We start from the raw sequence: 14,333 nt of genomic DNA on the forward strand, positions 1-14,333 counted from the left end.
TTTATTGGAGAAATATATTTTAAGCAAATATGTTATATAAGAAATAATGCTAACTCTGTTTAATTTTTTATGCTCCATTTATTATGTTTCAGTGCCTTCGAAGGAGAATATACACATCACAAAGATCCTGGAATATATAAATGTGTTGTTTGTGGAACTCCGTTGTTCAAGTAAGTATGTTAAAAACCTGTGGATATGGACAAATCATAGATGGCAGCAAACTTGGTATTGCTCGTTCACATTAGACTCTTCCATTATTACATTTTCTTACTTCTAATTTTTCTGTTCCTCCCCGGCCCAAACTAAAGTAGTTATTGACTTTCCTGATAAATTCCAGTTTGGTAGACTGGCTGACCTCACATTATTTGGATCTTTAAAATATCCAGCATTATCTTGTTCATTGCAGTAACCATGGTGCTTAAGCAGAGCTATGAAAGAGATTTTGGTGAACATGGAAACATGGAAATGTCTGTTTTTATTGATTTTTCTATCATCAAGTGATGGCCCTAAATTTATTCATTGGACCATAATGAAAGTTCTCTATGTGCATCCTTTAGATTGGATAATATCCACTCTGTTGATTATGTGTACTTCTGCAATGGATAATGCTTGTACTGAAAGTGAAATGAGAATTATAACAGCTATTTATACATACCATGAGTTTAACAATTTTTGCATTAATCCAAAATCTTTATTTTAAAGACCTTGATAGTTTACAATAAAACAGGCAGTACATAGATTTTTTTCAACAAAATAGTTAATTTAGACAATGTATTCTGAATTGATTATGGATCTTATTCAAGAAAGAAAAAATGTTACTAAAAATTTATTTATTTAGGTAGAGAAAATCCTAGAAGTCCTGTATTTCCCATGGGGATGCTGATTTTGGGGAATAAAAAGACAGAAACTTTAACTGATTTGGGGGAATAAAAAGACAGAAACTTTAATGCCATTTACTTAAAACAGAATTACAAATTTCTTGGGGAAATGAATGAATAAGAATCTGATGTGTGTAGCATGTAAAACATATTTAATATCTCTCCACAAATGTTTCCTTTTGAAAACACTAGCATTTACAGATTTTCCAGAAATAACAGGAAACAGTAGTTTCCTTAAAAAAATTTTTAAAAACTTTAAAGCCTTTCTTAACTTCCATAAACCTTATTGCACATTAGTGTTGGTTGAGAATCTGTTCCGAATTCTTATGTATTTATTCTTTCTGTTAAAAAAACCAGCCCTTCAAATTGTCACCCATTTCCGCTTAGAAAACACACATCTTTATATTTCAACACCTTTAGTTTGTGTCATAATAGTTGATATAACACTTAAGATAGTTACTGAGCCATGTTAAACTTGTTAATATCCCAAATGGTAAAAATTCGCCACATCTCCTTTGCTTTTTGTTTAAGATTCTTCATTTCTTTCCCTATTATGTGATTCAGTAAAGTAGTGGATCTAAGGAAAACTTACTGTTTTAAATAAGAAACAGAACCACTGTAAATGAAGGATTTAACCCATGTGACATCTTGAGTCACAAATAGTAAAAGCAAGACCCTTATTCAAACACAGGTACTGGTGGGATTCAGGGAGTTTCATATTTGATGTGGTATGGACTGTAAAGGAAACTTTAGCATTGTTGTAAGGAAAGCTCTTATTTTATACTTTTTTAGGGAGTATAGTGTAATATTTTTATTCTACATTTTAAAAAAGTTGTGTGCTTCTCTATACTTGGTTTCTTGTCAGGTTTAGGGGGAGCAGTATCCCTGCTTTGACCTTGATTGTAGAATATGGGTCATTCTTCCATCTGGCGCTCCTGTCTTCTTTTTTTCTTTTTTTCTGTCTTTTTGAGGGCCGTACCCACGGCATATGGAGGTTCCCAGGCTAGGAGTCTAATTGGAGCTGTAGCTGCCTGCCTATGCCAGAGCCACAGCAACACCAAATCCAAGCCGCATCTGCGACCCACACCACAGCTCACAGCAATGCCAGATCCTTAGCCCACGGAGTGAGGCCAGGGATCACACCTGAAACCTCATGGTTCCTAGTTGGATTCGTTTCCGCTGTGCCATGATGGGAATTCTGCTCCTGTCTTCTTAATGGAGAACTTGTACCCTGATGTCCACAAGGTGTGGGGCCACAGGGCATGGACGGTTTTGAGGGAAGTGATTTTCTTGTCTTCAGCCTCTATGTGTACACCCTTCTGAAACTGCTGTCTGTGTCCGAGAGAGTCTGTAGGTGGCCACCTCTTCATTCCTACCTCCTCTGCCATAGCCGCCCTCCTCCCACTTCACAAAAGGTATCATACCTTCCACCCATCCCAAATCTTACTATGATTTACTGTCAGAGTAAAATCTCTAGGGCACCAAGCAAAACGACAGTTCAGGAATGTGTTACTTCTGAAGGAGCGAGCCACGAAAGCAAGGCCAAAAAGTGTTAAGAAATATTGAACTGGTAAAAGAGTACTGAAATAGTATTTCATTTTGGAAAGGCTCAGTCTGCCCACCGGCTGTCTGCTTATCTGTTTCACCATCTGTTGTCCCTTTGTCCCTCTATCCATTTCCTAATAATCTGATTAAGTGAGATGTTTGTCATGAAAACAAGTGTCAATATATCTACTCAAAAATTTTAAATGAAAATGTGTGTGTGTGTGTGTGCGCACGCGCGCTCGTGTACAGAAGAAAAGACTGAGCTACTTGATAGACAGGACAGTGAGGACTGCCTTTGCAAATAAGGTTACATGGTGGACTTCAAGTGCCAGGGGAGGCCGCTGGCCACCAGGTTCTGCTCGCTTCTGATCTATATATGTCACGCTAAGACTTTGACAAAAATATATTTTAAGCATGTAATGTATATACAGAATACCAGATAATTTATCTTTTCAATTATTTCAATTTTCAATAAGAAATTTTAGCTGTCGCTTAAAAAAAATGTAGAGATGTGCATATTAGTCAGCATCCAATCTGGATATAGAAGCCACACAGTAATTTGAATAGGAAAATTTAATATAGAGAATTACTACATGTAACAGAAGATTGTGGTGACAAGGGATTGGCTAGTAAGAAGTAAATAGAAATTGTAAAGAATACAGAGATAGAAAATATAGGAAGCTATCATGACCCCTAAGGCTGAGATAGAGCCCAAGGAAAAGCTTCTCCTGAATCCCGCCCCCAACCCTTTGGCTGATGGCACAGTAGTCACTGTGGAGCCGTGATAGTATAACTTTCCAGAAATGCACTTTCTGGAATTTGTTGGCGATTTCCCCTCTTGGGGAAAGCTGTTTGCAGGAAAGCGTCTCCCTGGGGGTGCTTCACTGCAAAAGTACCTGAGGGAAGTACCAGGGGAGGCTGCCGGCCACCAGGTTCTGCTCACTCCTGTGCCCTGAAGCCAGCACCTCGCTTAGGAGAAGCTGCCAATGCTACAGGAGCCTGTCACCAGAGAGGCAGTCTGCCTACACTCCAAGGCCTGGGCGCTGGAGAGGCTGTGCACACTGAGGGGTTAGGTGCTGGGGAAGCCCCACAATTTGTAAGGGCGGGCAGCAGAGGATCCACAGACACTGTGTGCGAGAGCAGGTGCTAAAGAAGCTGCAAGCTCTTCTTGGAGCCTGTGTGGAGTCAGTTACTGAAAACGGGTGGAAAAACTGTTTTTCTCCTGCAGTCCTTCTCCTGTGAACTCTACTGACAAAGTTTGATATCAGATTAGCTGACAAAGAAAAAAATGTTTAAAGGTTTCAGATCCATTTTAGCAGAGTAGGCAAAGAAGATGGATTTAGAAGTGAGAAGCAAGGAGTTCCCGTTGTGGTTCAGTGGTAATGAACCCAACTAGTATATGTGAGGATGCAGGATCGATCCCTGGCCCCACTCAGTGGGTCAAGGAGCCAGCACTGCCACAAAGCTGCTTTGTAGATGCAGCTCAAAAGTGAGAGGCAATAACTTGATAACTGGCACAAAATCTCTGTTTTTTCAAAATTCTTTTAGGAGTGAGCAAAAGTTTGAAAATCACTCACTAGTTTAGTAAAATAATGGCATCACTATTAGACACCCTCTTGAGATAGCTGGCTTTGTACTTTGAACACAAGTATAGGAAACAATTGGGGTGTGTTGTGTGTGAGTGTGAATGAGAAAGTGTGTTGAGTTTTTATTTTTTAGAGTGGAGGGAGTGAAGGGAGAAAATTCAGCAGAAAAGATTAAATAGAGGAACAGTATGAGAAATAGCAGTGGGAGGGAAGCAGATAAGAAATAAAAAGAAGTAAGAAAGAAATGCTGAGGTTCAAAATGCCTTACCATTAGTAGTATGCAAAGGTTGTAAAGCTTGTTTTCCCAGCTGCCATTTCTGTTTCTTATTCACACTCATTGTGTGTGTGTGTGTGTGTGTGTGCACGCACGCATGCGTGCATGTGCACATTCACAAATATGTATAATCCTCTTCATTTACCTAACTGATATATATATATATATATATGTATAATACTTCCTTATAAAAAAGGCCATTCAAACTTGTACATTCCCTCTCAACAATACACTGCTTTTTTACTGCTTACCAAGTACAAGAACCTTATTCACGGGCTGCTTATAAACCAAATGTGTAATTTATTCCATGGTTCACGTTTTCTTCACATTCACAAATTCTCCCAGCCTAGTTTATTTCTCATAGGGTACTACTGACTTTCAGTTAGTAAATTAACTGACAAGAGTAAGAATGTTCTCTCCTCTGGTTATTTGAACTTCTAAACTTTCATAAAATAAATTTATTGCACATCAGATAAACCAGAGAGGGCATTGCTGAAATAATTTAATTCAGACAGTATTTTTGAAATCTTGCATTTTGTTTTGGCTAACACTCTGCCAGGTGTTGTGAAGCAAAATAAATTTATGAACTATTTTTTTCCTTAAAGTATTTAAAGTTTTGTTGGAATGATAAGAAAAACGCAATAAACAAATACAGAGTATGAAAAAATAATACTAACATCCATCTGAGTGTGCGAGTTTGAAATACTTTCATGTGTCATCGGAGGGTGTATGAATGCACAAAGTAGGGTCCATTTTCCTGTGTCATCGGAGGGTGTATGAATGCACAAAGTAGGGTCCATTTTCCTGGAGGAGATGAGAACGCACTTTACCAGGCAGAGAACACCTGATAGAGAATGCCATGTGAGAAGAGGAATTAGACACCGGATCAAAAATGGGTTTTTCAAGGAAATAGTTATGAGGCTGGTCCAATAGGAGCGGGGAGGTGAATTACATTGGGAGTAAAGGAAAAATGGCTGGAGGATTAAAAATGACCAATTAAGGGAGTTCCTGTCATGGTTCAGTGGTTAACGAATCTGACTAGGAACACTGAGGTTGAGGGTTCGATCCCTGGCCCCGCTCAGCGGGTTAAGGATCCAGCATAGCTGAGCTGTGGTGTAGGTCGCAGACGTGGCTTGGATCCCGCATTGCTGTGGCTCTGGTGAAGGCCAGCAGCTACAGCTCCGATTTGACCCCTAGCCTGGGAATCTCCACATGCCACATGTGCAGCCTTAGGAAATACAAAAAGACCAAAAAAAAAAAAAAAAAAGACCAATTCAGGGAGCCCTAGAATCCCAGACAAGACATTTAAGTTTCTGCTTAAAATCCTTTAAGCCTTGGCATCCTTTCCTCCAGGAAGCCTTATCTGAGCCTTCCAGGGTGAACTCCGGGTGTCCTTCGCCTCTGCTCCCATAGCACCTTGTATGCACTTCCATCACTGCAAGCCCTACTCTGCTTTATAATTATCTGTTTATGTGCTGTCTGCCCACTAGGAAGTGAACTCCACAGCTGCAAGGCAATGCCTTAGTCATATTTATACCTTTAGTCCCTGGCATGTACTAATCCCTAAATATTTGTTTGTTGATCAGATGCTTGTCTGAACCTTGTGAGATAGATTGTGGAGAGACTTTGAATAAGACAATAGCATGATGAAAATGGGAATTAAGCCATAACAGTGCACAAGATAGATTTCTGAGACTGAAAAGAGAAGAAAATAGGGGTTTAACAGCTGCAGAGGGAACTTTTTTTGCCTAGTTAGTTGATAAACCTCAGTGTTATCCATGTGCAATCAGCTCCTGATGATTTTAAGACTTTGAAGTGCATCTACTAATCAGGCCTTGAATTAAGAGCTCATCTTACCCAGGTTCACTAATTATGACAACGATAATAATAATAGTAATACTAAATAAGGGCTACACTTACATAGCATTTACCATATGCGAGGCACGGTTTTAAGTGCTTTATATATATTAAGTCCTTTATTCTTCAGAGCAACGTATTTTATAGATGCAGAAACTGAGAGAATAAGTATCTTGTGAAGATCATACAGACAGTACAAATGGGTTTAAAATAGTAATACTCAGAGTTCCCATCGTGGCTCAGCGGAAATGAGCCCCACGAGGAACCATGAGAATGTGGGTTCGACCCCTGGCCTCGCTCAATGGGTTGAGGATCCAGCATTGCCATGAGTTTTGTGTGTAGGTCACAGATGTGGCTCAGATCTGGTGTTTTGCTGTGGCTCTGGTGTAGGCCAGCAGCTGCAGCTCTGATTTGACCCCTAGCCTGGGAACTTACATATGCTTGAAACTGCAGCCCTAAAATAAATAAATAAATAAATACATAAATAAATAAATAAAATAGTAATACTCCAACTCTTAGAAAAGAAGAAAGTTAAATAATTACAGGAAAATAAGGTTTTTAATGTTTTGTTTTGGTCACTCAAATCTGGTTATTTCTCAACTTAATTGGAAGAAATGGAACACATATACACATGCACACACAGACACACAGACTTACAGTTCCTTGAAAAATCTGTCTTTGTCATAGTATCTAAGTTGAAAATTTAAGAAAATTCCCATCTAGAGAGGACAGAACCAAATGGCAAGTCATTAAGGAGAACTCGGCTTCAGGCTGGTTGTTACCCTTGGGGAAGCCCCTTGGAATCCTGACAGGAAGATGGAGCCAGTGTTCAGGAAGCCATCAGGCCATTTGACATCTGCGAAGTAGGGCAGCAGCTGGATTCACGGGCTGGATTCTAGTCATTAAAGCTAGGAAGTTATTTTATTTTCACTACTAACCCCCTATTAACATTTTCTCAAGCAGCTGTGTTCGAAATTTTCACTTTTTTTTGAATTCTCTCCCTACATTTCTGGGGAGATTGAGGCCAATGAATATGAGCTGTCTTAAATATCTTTCCTTTTATTTTGAAATTTCTTTGTATCTTCATTTTTATCAAACAGAACAAGCACAGGCTAAAAACAACTGGTGGAACCAGTTGAATATTAGCCCAGATGTGTGACCTTAAATTCATCACCTATAAAGTGGAGAAAATAAAACCAAACAGGTGTAAGAACTAAATGCAGAAAAATGCCTGTATATGGCAGGTATTCAACAATGTTAAATTCAAGTGGCCTGACCAAGTTTGGGGAACATATCATACTATCACTCCTTAAGAAACTCCTTAATGTGAGAAAGGGCAGCTTTATTAGAGAGTCTGTCTGTTAACAGTAGATGTTAGTGTGATGAGTCACTGCTCCAGCTGTGTTGCTGCATTTCGAATGGGACTCTGCTGCAAAACTGTTCACACATGCTGCATTTCACATGAGCCTCCTGTGCAGTTTTATTCCAGGCTACTAGAAAATTTAAGCCCTTTTTCAGCTCTTTAAGAACATAAGCCCTTTCACTGAAGAAATTCCAGTTCAATGCCACACACAATTTACTCAACTATACTATTCTATTTACCACTAAAGGAGAATTTCAACGTAAACTTTTCCCCTTCTGATACAGTGGTGTGTGTGTGTGTGTGTGTGTGTGTGTGTGTGTGTGTGTGTGTGTGTGTGTGTTGGGGGTGGGGAGATGTAAAAATGGCATGGGGGGAGGAAAAGGAGAAGGGAGAGAAAGAGTTTTCCATTCATATTCTCATTCAAATTCCATTTTCCCAACCCCTTTAAACACTATCCATGTAATATTTGCTCATAAACCATTTCAGTTACTATGGAATTCTACTAGGGAGAGTAACTTGAACTTCAAGCTTTCCTTCTATGGAACTCTAGCTGGATATTACTCATAATTCTAGCAAATGTTTCTTATCTGTAACAAAGTGCATTTAACTTGAGTTGAAAAGATCTGAATTGCCCTTCACCTCATTCCAAATCTTTTAACAAAGTAAGCTTTCTAGTACAATGAAACCATTATGAAAGGAATTGGATTTTTGAGTGGTGACTTTCGTTATATCTAAATAACTCCTATTGTTTTGAAGAGAATGCAAAATTGACTTCTCTTATTCTGTTGACCCTTCCTATCTTGTCCCCACATAAAGTGATTTACAGGAAAAGAATCTGTTAACTTAGGGAGTCACTTTTCTATCTTCATTTCATCTGAAATCTTAGGGCAAGATCACAGCTAGATTGAAAGAAAAGTACCTCCTGGAGCTACTGGCAAAGATAGGGAGCAAAAAAACATTACTAGTGACTGACCCATTAAGCCATCAGAAAAAAAAAAAAAAAAGAAAAGCATATATAGCATAAAAGTGTAGCATAAAATAAAGAACAGCTCTATTTTGAGAAATTGGAAAATTATAGTAAGACAGGATTCAAAATTTAACAATATGCAAAGATAATTATAATCGCATTTCTCTAATTAAAAACTCTCTCTATATAGAAAGTTGAAGCAATAACTACACATAAAATCCCTAGATAGTTGGAAGTGAGTATATGAGTGTGTGTGGTGTGTGTGTATTGGTGTGATTTGGGGGAAGAAAAGTGGAGGAAGAACAATCTTGCCTTATATTTCCTAAACCACAATACTAGTTCTCTAGTTAATTTTCCAAATATAAGCAGAAATAGATTCTTCTTAGTGCATTAGAATGGATAGTTAGAATAAACTGGGGAACATAATAGGCAAAAATTTTAACTGTAATTCATGTAAGTTTACCATGTTTATATAAACATGTATCAGAAAATTAGTGAACATTTGTTATTCTAGTTCACAGGCTTTGAATTTAAAGGCAGTGTATAAAAATAATGTACAACTTTCAGCCAGTACTTCTGAGGCAATCCACAAAGCTGCACTTGTAAATGAATAATACTTTTTTCACAATATGGTCATGAATTTAATGAAAATTGCATACATTTTCAGTCAGGTACATGTCTTCAATGTGTCTTACATATGGATAAGAGTCCCACCACATAACATTATCAAAGAAAAGTACAGAAGCCATCCATCCATCCAAGCAGAAACACAGCTTTGAAAAATTCCCGCATGGACTTGCTGCATAACTATAAGCAAGTTACTTAAATATTCCATTTCATTTTTCTCATCTGTAAAACGATGAATAACATCGACCCTTTCTGACTCATAGCACTACTGTACCAAATGAAATAACTATGCAACATGCTATAAAATAAAGAACAAACAGCTAATACATCTTAATATTAAAAAGAGCCCAATCAAAAAATGGACAGAAGACCTAAATAGACATTTCTCCCAAGAAGGCATACAAATGGCCAACAGGCACAAGAAAATATGCTCAATAGGGCTGATAATTAGAGAAATGCAAATCAAAACTACAATGAAGTATCACCTCACACCGGTCAGAATGGTCATTAAAAAGTCTACAAATAATAAATGCTGGAGGGAGGGTAGAGAAAAGGGAACCTTCCTAAACTGTTGGTGGGAATGTAAATTGGTGCAGCCACTATAGAGAACAGTATGGAGATTCCTTCAAAAACTGAAAACAGAGTTACCATATGATCCTGCAATCCCACTCCTGGGCATGTATCCAGACAAAGCTACAGTTCAAAAAGATACATGCATCCCAATGTTCGTAGCAGCAGTAATTAAAATAGTCAAGACAATAATCTGAATGACCATTGACAGGTGAATGGATAAAGAAGAGGTGGTGTGTGTGTATGTATGTATAATGAAATATTATTTGGCCATAAAAAGAATGAAATAATGCCATTTGCAGCAACATAGGTACACCTAGAGAGTATTGTATTAAGTGAAGTAAGTTAGACAAAGACAAAAATCATATGATGTCACATATATGGAATCTAAAAAAATGATACAAATGAATTTATTTACAAAACAGAAATAGACTCATAGACATAGGAAACAAATTGGTCGTTACCAAAAGAGATAGCGAGGGAGAGGGTGATAGATAAATTAGGAGATTGAGGTTAACATATACACACTCCTATATATAGAATAAACAACAAGGACCTATTGTATAGCACAGGGAACTATATTCAGTATCTTGTTATAACCTATAATGGAAAAGAATCTGAAAAGAATATATGTATATTCTTATATATTTACACATATGTGTATATAACTGAATCATTTTATATTCTTATATATACATATATATTCTTATATATACATACATATATATGTATATATAACTAGATCATTTTTCTGTACACGTGAAACTAAGACCACATTGTAAATTAACAATACTTCAATTTTAAAAAGTGGTTAAAAAAGATACAAAGATCTAAGTATAAAGTAAGGTTTGTAAAAATGGTGCTACTTTAAATAAGTAAATTTACATGGTATACTATAAACAGCAAATCTAAAGTCAGCTTCTGTCAAATAATTTTTTTTTGTTGTCTTTTTGCTATTTCTTGGACCGCTCCCACGGCGTATGGAGGTTCCCAGGCTAGGGGTCCAATCGAGCTGTAGTCTCCGGCCTATGCCAGAGCCACAGCAACGCAGGATCCGAGCCACATCTGTGACCTACACCACAGCTCACGGCAACGCAGTATCGTTAACCCACTGAGCAAGGGCAGGGACCGAACCCGCAACCTCATGGTTCCTAGTCGGATTCGCTAACCACTGAGCCAAGACGGGAACTCCCTCAAATAATTTTTTAAAAAATTAGGTCTAGATTCTAAATTCCCCAAATAATGTAACATAGATGAGTAACTGAGAATTTTAATACATTAGTTATTTACAAGTCTCTCCCTAACAAATCTAGAAACTTCTTGAAAGAATAGGTCGTGACTTAGGATTTTTGTAACCCACATCTGCACCCGGTGCAGGAGCATATGACTTTGCATATCCTTGCTACTTAAATATTTGTTAAATAAAGGGTTTAATTCCAGTAAATTAAGCATAACCACTGAGTTAAATGACTCAAACTGATACTGAAATGGTGGAAGTATAAATAAATACTTGGTTACAGGTTCTCTAAATTATAATCCCCTATCACACTTTCCAAAGTGTTTTCTAAAGACCACTCACAGAATGTGCTTTCACTGGATGGTTATTTCAACAATAGCATTGCTTGCAACTGCAAATGCAAAGATACACCTAACTCCAACTAAGGGAGTTTATGTCTATGGCTGGAATCTTTTACAAAGAAACATTGAAAAGAGGAGTTTCTGTTGTGGGCCAGTGGTAAGGAACCTGACTAGTATCCATGAGGACTCGGGTTTGATCCCTGGCTTTGCTCAGTGGTTTAAGTATCCGGCATTCCCATGAGCTGTGGTCACAGATGAGGCTTGGATTTGGCTGTGGTGTAGGCTGGCGGCAGCTGCAGCTCCAATTCAACCCCTAGCCTGGGAACTTCCAGATGTAGCACTTGCAGCCCTAAAAAGCAAAAACAAGCAAACAAACAAAAAGCTCGGGGTCAGCTACCCAAAGCTGTATCAAGAGTTCATGTTCAAACGACTTGACTAGAAATAACTGGGAGTTCCCATAAGGGCTCAGGGGAAACTAATCTGACTAGTATCCATGAGGATTTGGGTTCAACCCCTGGCCTCGCTTAGTGGGTTGGGGATCTGGTGTTGCCATGAGCTGTGGTATAGGTTGCAGACATGGCTCAGATTCTGCATTGCTGTTGCTGTGGCTGTGGTGTAGGCCGGCAGCTGTAGCTCTGATTCCCCTAGCCTGGGAACCTCCATATGCTGTGGGTGCAGCCCTAAAAAGACAATAAATAAATAAACATAAAAATAACTGAACTAAAATTGGGTTGTGATGATTGTTGTACAACTCTAAATGTAATAAAATTCGTTGAGAAAAAAAATAACTGAACTAGATAGTGCTCAAAATGCCAGAAAATGACAGCAAACACACAAAAATAAACTGGGATAAAATGCCCGCTTTTTTCCTCAAAACATTTGCCAATTCTAGTCATGGGAAGAGAGGTGAAGAGTCCAGATGTTCAGAAGCAGAAATGCCGGTAGACAGGATTTCTCAACTTCAGCACTGTTGACATTTGGGTTGGATAATACTTTGTCGTTTGGGGCTGCCCTACACACTGTAGGATGTCCAGTAGCATCCTAACCTCTATCCGCTAGATCCCTCTAGCACCCGTTCCCCCCACTCCCCACCCCCTGTTATGACAAACAAAAGTTTTTCCAGGCATTATCGAATACCCTGGGGTGGGGGTGGGAAGCAGAATCACCTTCAGGTGAGAACAACAGATCTAGACAATCAACAAAATAGTCAGTCCAACTCTGATTTGTAGTGTTAGCTGATTTCTTTGGTGCAGATACTTCCGCCATACACTATTTCAAGCTACAAATGTGATGTTTCTGAATGTGGAATTGGGAAGAGATATGTGGTAACACCATTATATAGTATTTCTGTAATACCGATACAACAGGTGTAAATAACATAGGTAACAGTTAAATTTAGTTAAAAAATTAGAAGTTGTGAATTCTGAGTATTCAGGTTTTTTTTTTTTTTTTTTTGGACCACACCCATAGCCTGTGTAAATTCATGGGCCAGGGATTGAATCTGAGTGGCAGCTGCGGCAACACCAGATACTTTAGCCCACTGGTCAGGGATTGAATCTGCACCTTCGCAGCAACCTGAGTGAGCTATTTCAATCAGTTTATTGACCCACTGCTCCATAGCAGGAATTCCTATTATGTTTGTTCTTAATATAATTTATTTAATTATAAGTCTATATAATTTTAAAAATAACATCTATGTTTAGCAGCTGGCTCCCAAAATTCCCCAAATTTTAACAATAGGCTTTCTTGAGCTTTAGCACACATAATGGGGAAAAATCAAGGGTAGACTAAATTTATCAAAAACTGCAACCCAACCCCAAATGAGTTCAGTCTCTGATTAGATTAAGGTAATCTTTCCCCCTCTCCTCCGCACTCCACCTGGCTATCAGAGGATAGGATAAACCCTCTGTAGAAGATTACATCATCATCATTCAGAGTACAGTTTTTCATACACAATGTCTGGCATTCATCAAAAATTACCAGGATACCAAAGTAAAGGACCAAGGGAAATAAACTAACAAAAGACAACAGGTGTATAGATGGCCCGGATATCCATGTATTTAGGTCATCAGGCACAGACTTTAAAATAACTGTGATTAACATATTCAAGAAAATAGATGACAAGTTGGAGAATTTCACCAGAGAACAGGAATCTGTTGTAAAGAATAAAATAGCTCTAGGATTGAAATGCAGTAACAAATATAAACACATGAGATGGATTTAATAGCATACTGGACATAGAAAAAGGCAGGATTATTGAACATGAAGCAGGTGAGTAGAATATATTCAGACTGAAGCTGAGAGATTAAAAAAAAGAGGAAAGTTATTGAGAAAATAATATAAGATACACTTTCAGATTTAACATATTAGAGCCACAGAAAGGGAAGAAAAAGATAACGGGAAAGAAGTAATATTTGAAGAGATAATAGTCAAGGGACAAGAATTTTCCCAAACAGGAAAGAACTCTGGTCACAGATTCAAAAAGTGCTACAAATCTGAAACAGGATGAATGCAAAGAAAACCACATCTAGGCATATCACAGGAAGTCTGATGAAAATCAAAGGCAGAGAGAAAATATTAAAAGCACTCAGATAAATTAACATGAAAAATAAAAAAATTAGAACTGTTAAGTAAATCCAAAAGGTCGATTTTCAAAAAGACTGATAAAGTGGACCGTGTCTGTCAAGTCTAATCAAGAAAGAGAGGAAGAAAAGCACACAGGTTCAAAACACTAGGAATGAATGAAAATGGAATAACACCGAAGATATGGAAAAATTATTTTAATGTAAGAGAATACTATGTATAACCGTATTCTAATAAATTTAAAATAGCAGCATAATTTTCTAAAAATAGAATAAAATATAAAATTTGACTAAAGAAGAATACTTGACCAGTAACCCTAGAAAAAACTGAGTTATCACAAACCAGCCTAGACTTTTACAGAAAAAAAAGAAAAAGCATTATTCCTATGCTATTACAAACTGTGTCAATTACAGAAGATAGAAAGGAGCTTATTAACTTGACAAGTGTAACATACCTCTAAAACAAAGAGATGACAAAGACATAAACAAAGAAGAATTATTGACCA

At 37.8% G+C, this 14,333-nt stretch overlaps 1 protein-coding gene across 2 annotated transcripts in view; it reads left to right on the plus strand.

Annotated features, from left to right (window-relative positions):
• Positions 1 to 14,333, plus strand: part of MSRB3 (methionine sulfoxide reductase B3) — a 165,992-nt gene that overhangs the window by 55,619 nt on the left and 96,040 nt on the right. For both annotated transcript variants that reach the window (XM_047787135.1, XM_047787136.1), the window contains one exon: positions 93 to 170. In XM_047787135.1, the coding sequence (XP_047643091.1) occupies positions 93 to 170 (78 nt within the window). The remainder of the gene's footprint in view (positions 1 to 92; positions 171 to 14,333) is intronic.

The sequence above is a fragment of the Phacochoerus africanus genome, chromosome 7 (genome assembly GCF_016906955.1).
Source record: "Phacochoerus africanus isolate WHEZ1 chromosome 7, ROS_Pafr_v1, whole genome shotgun sequence".
NCBI classification, from domain to species: Eukaryota; Metazoa; Chordata; class Mammalia; order Artiodactyla; family Suidae; genus Phacochoerus; species Phacochoerus africanus.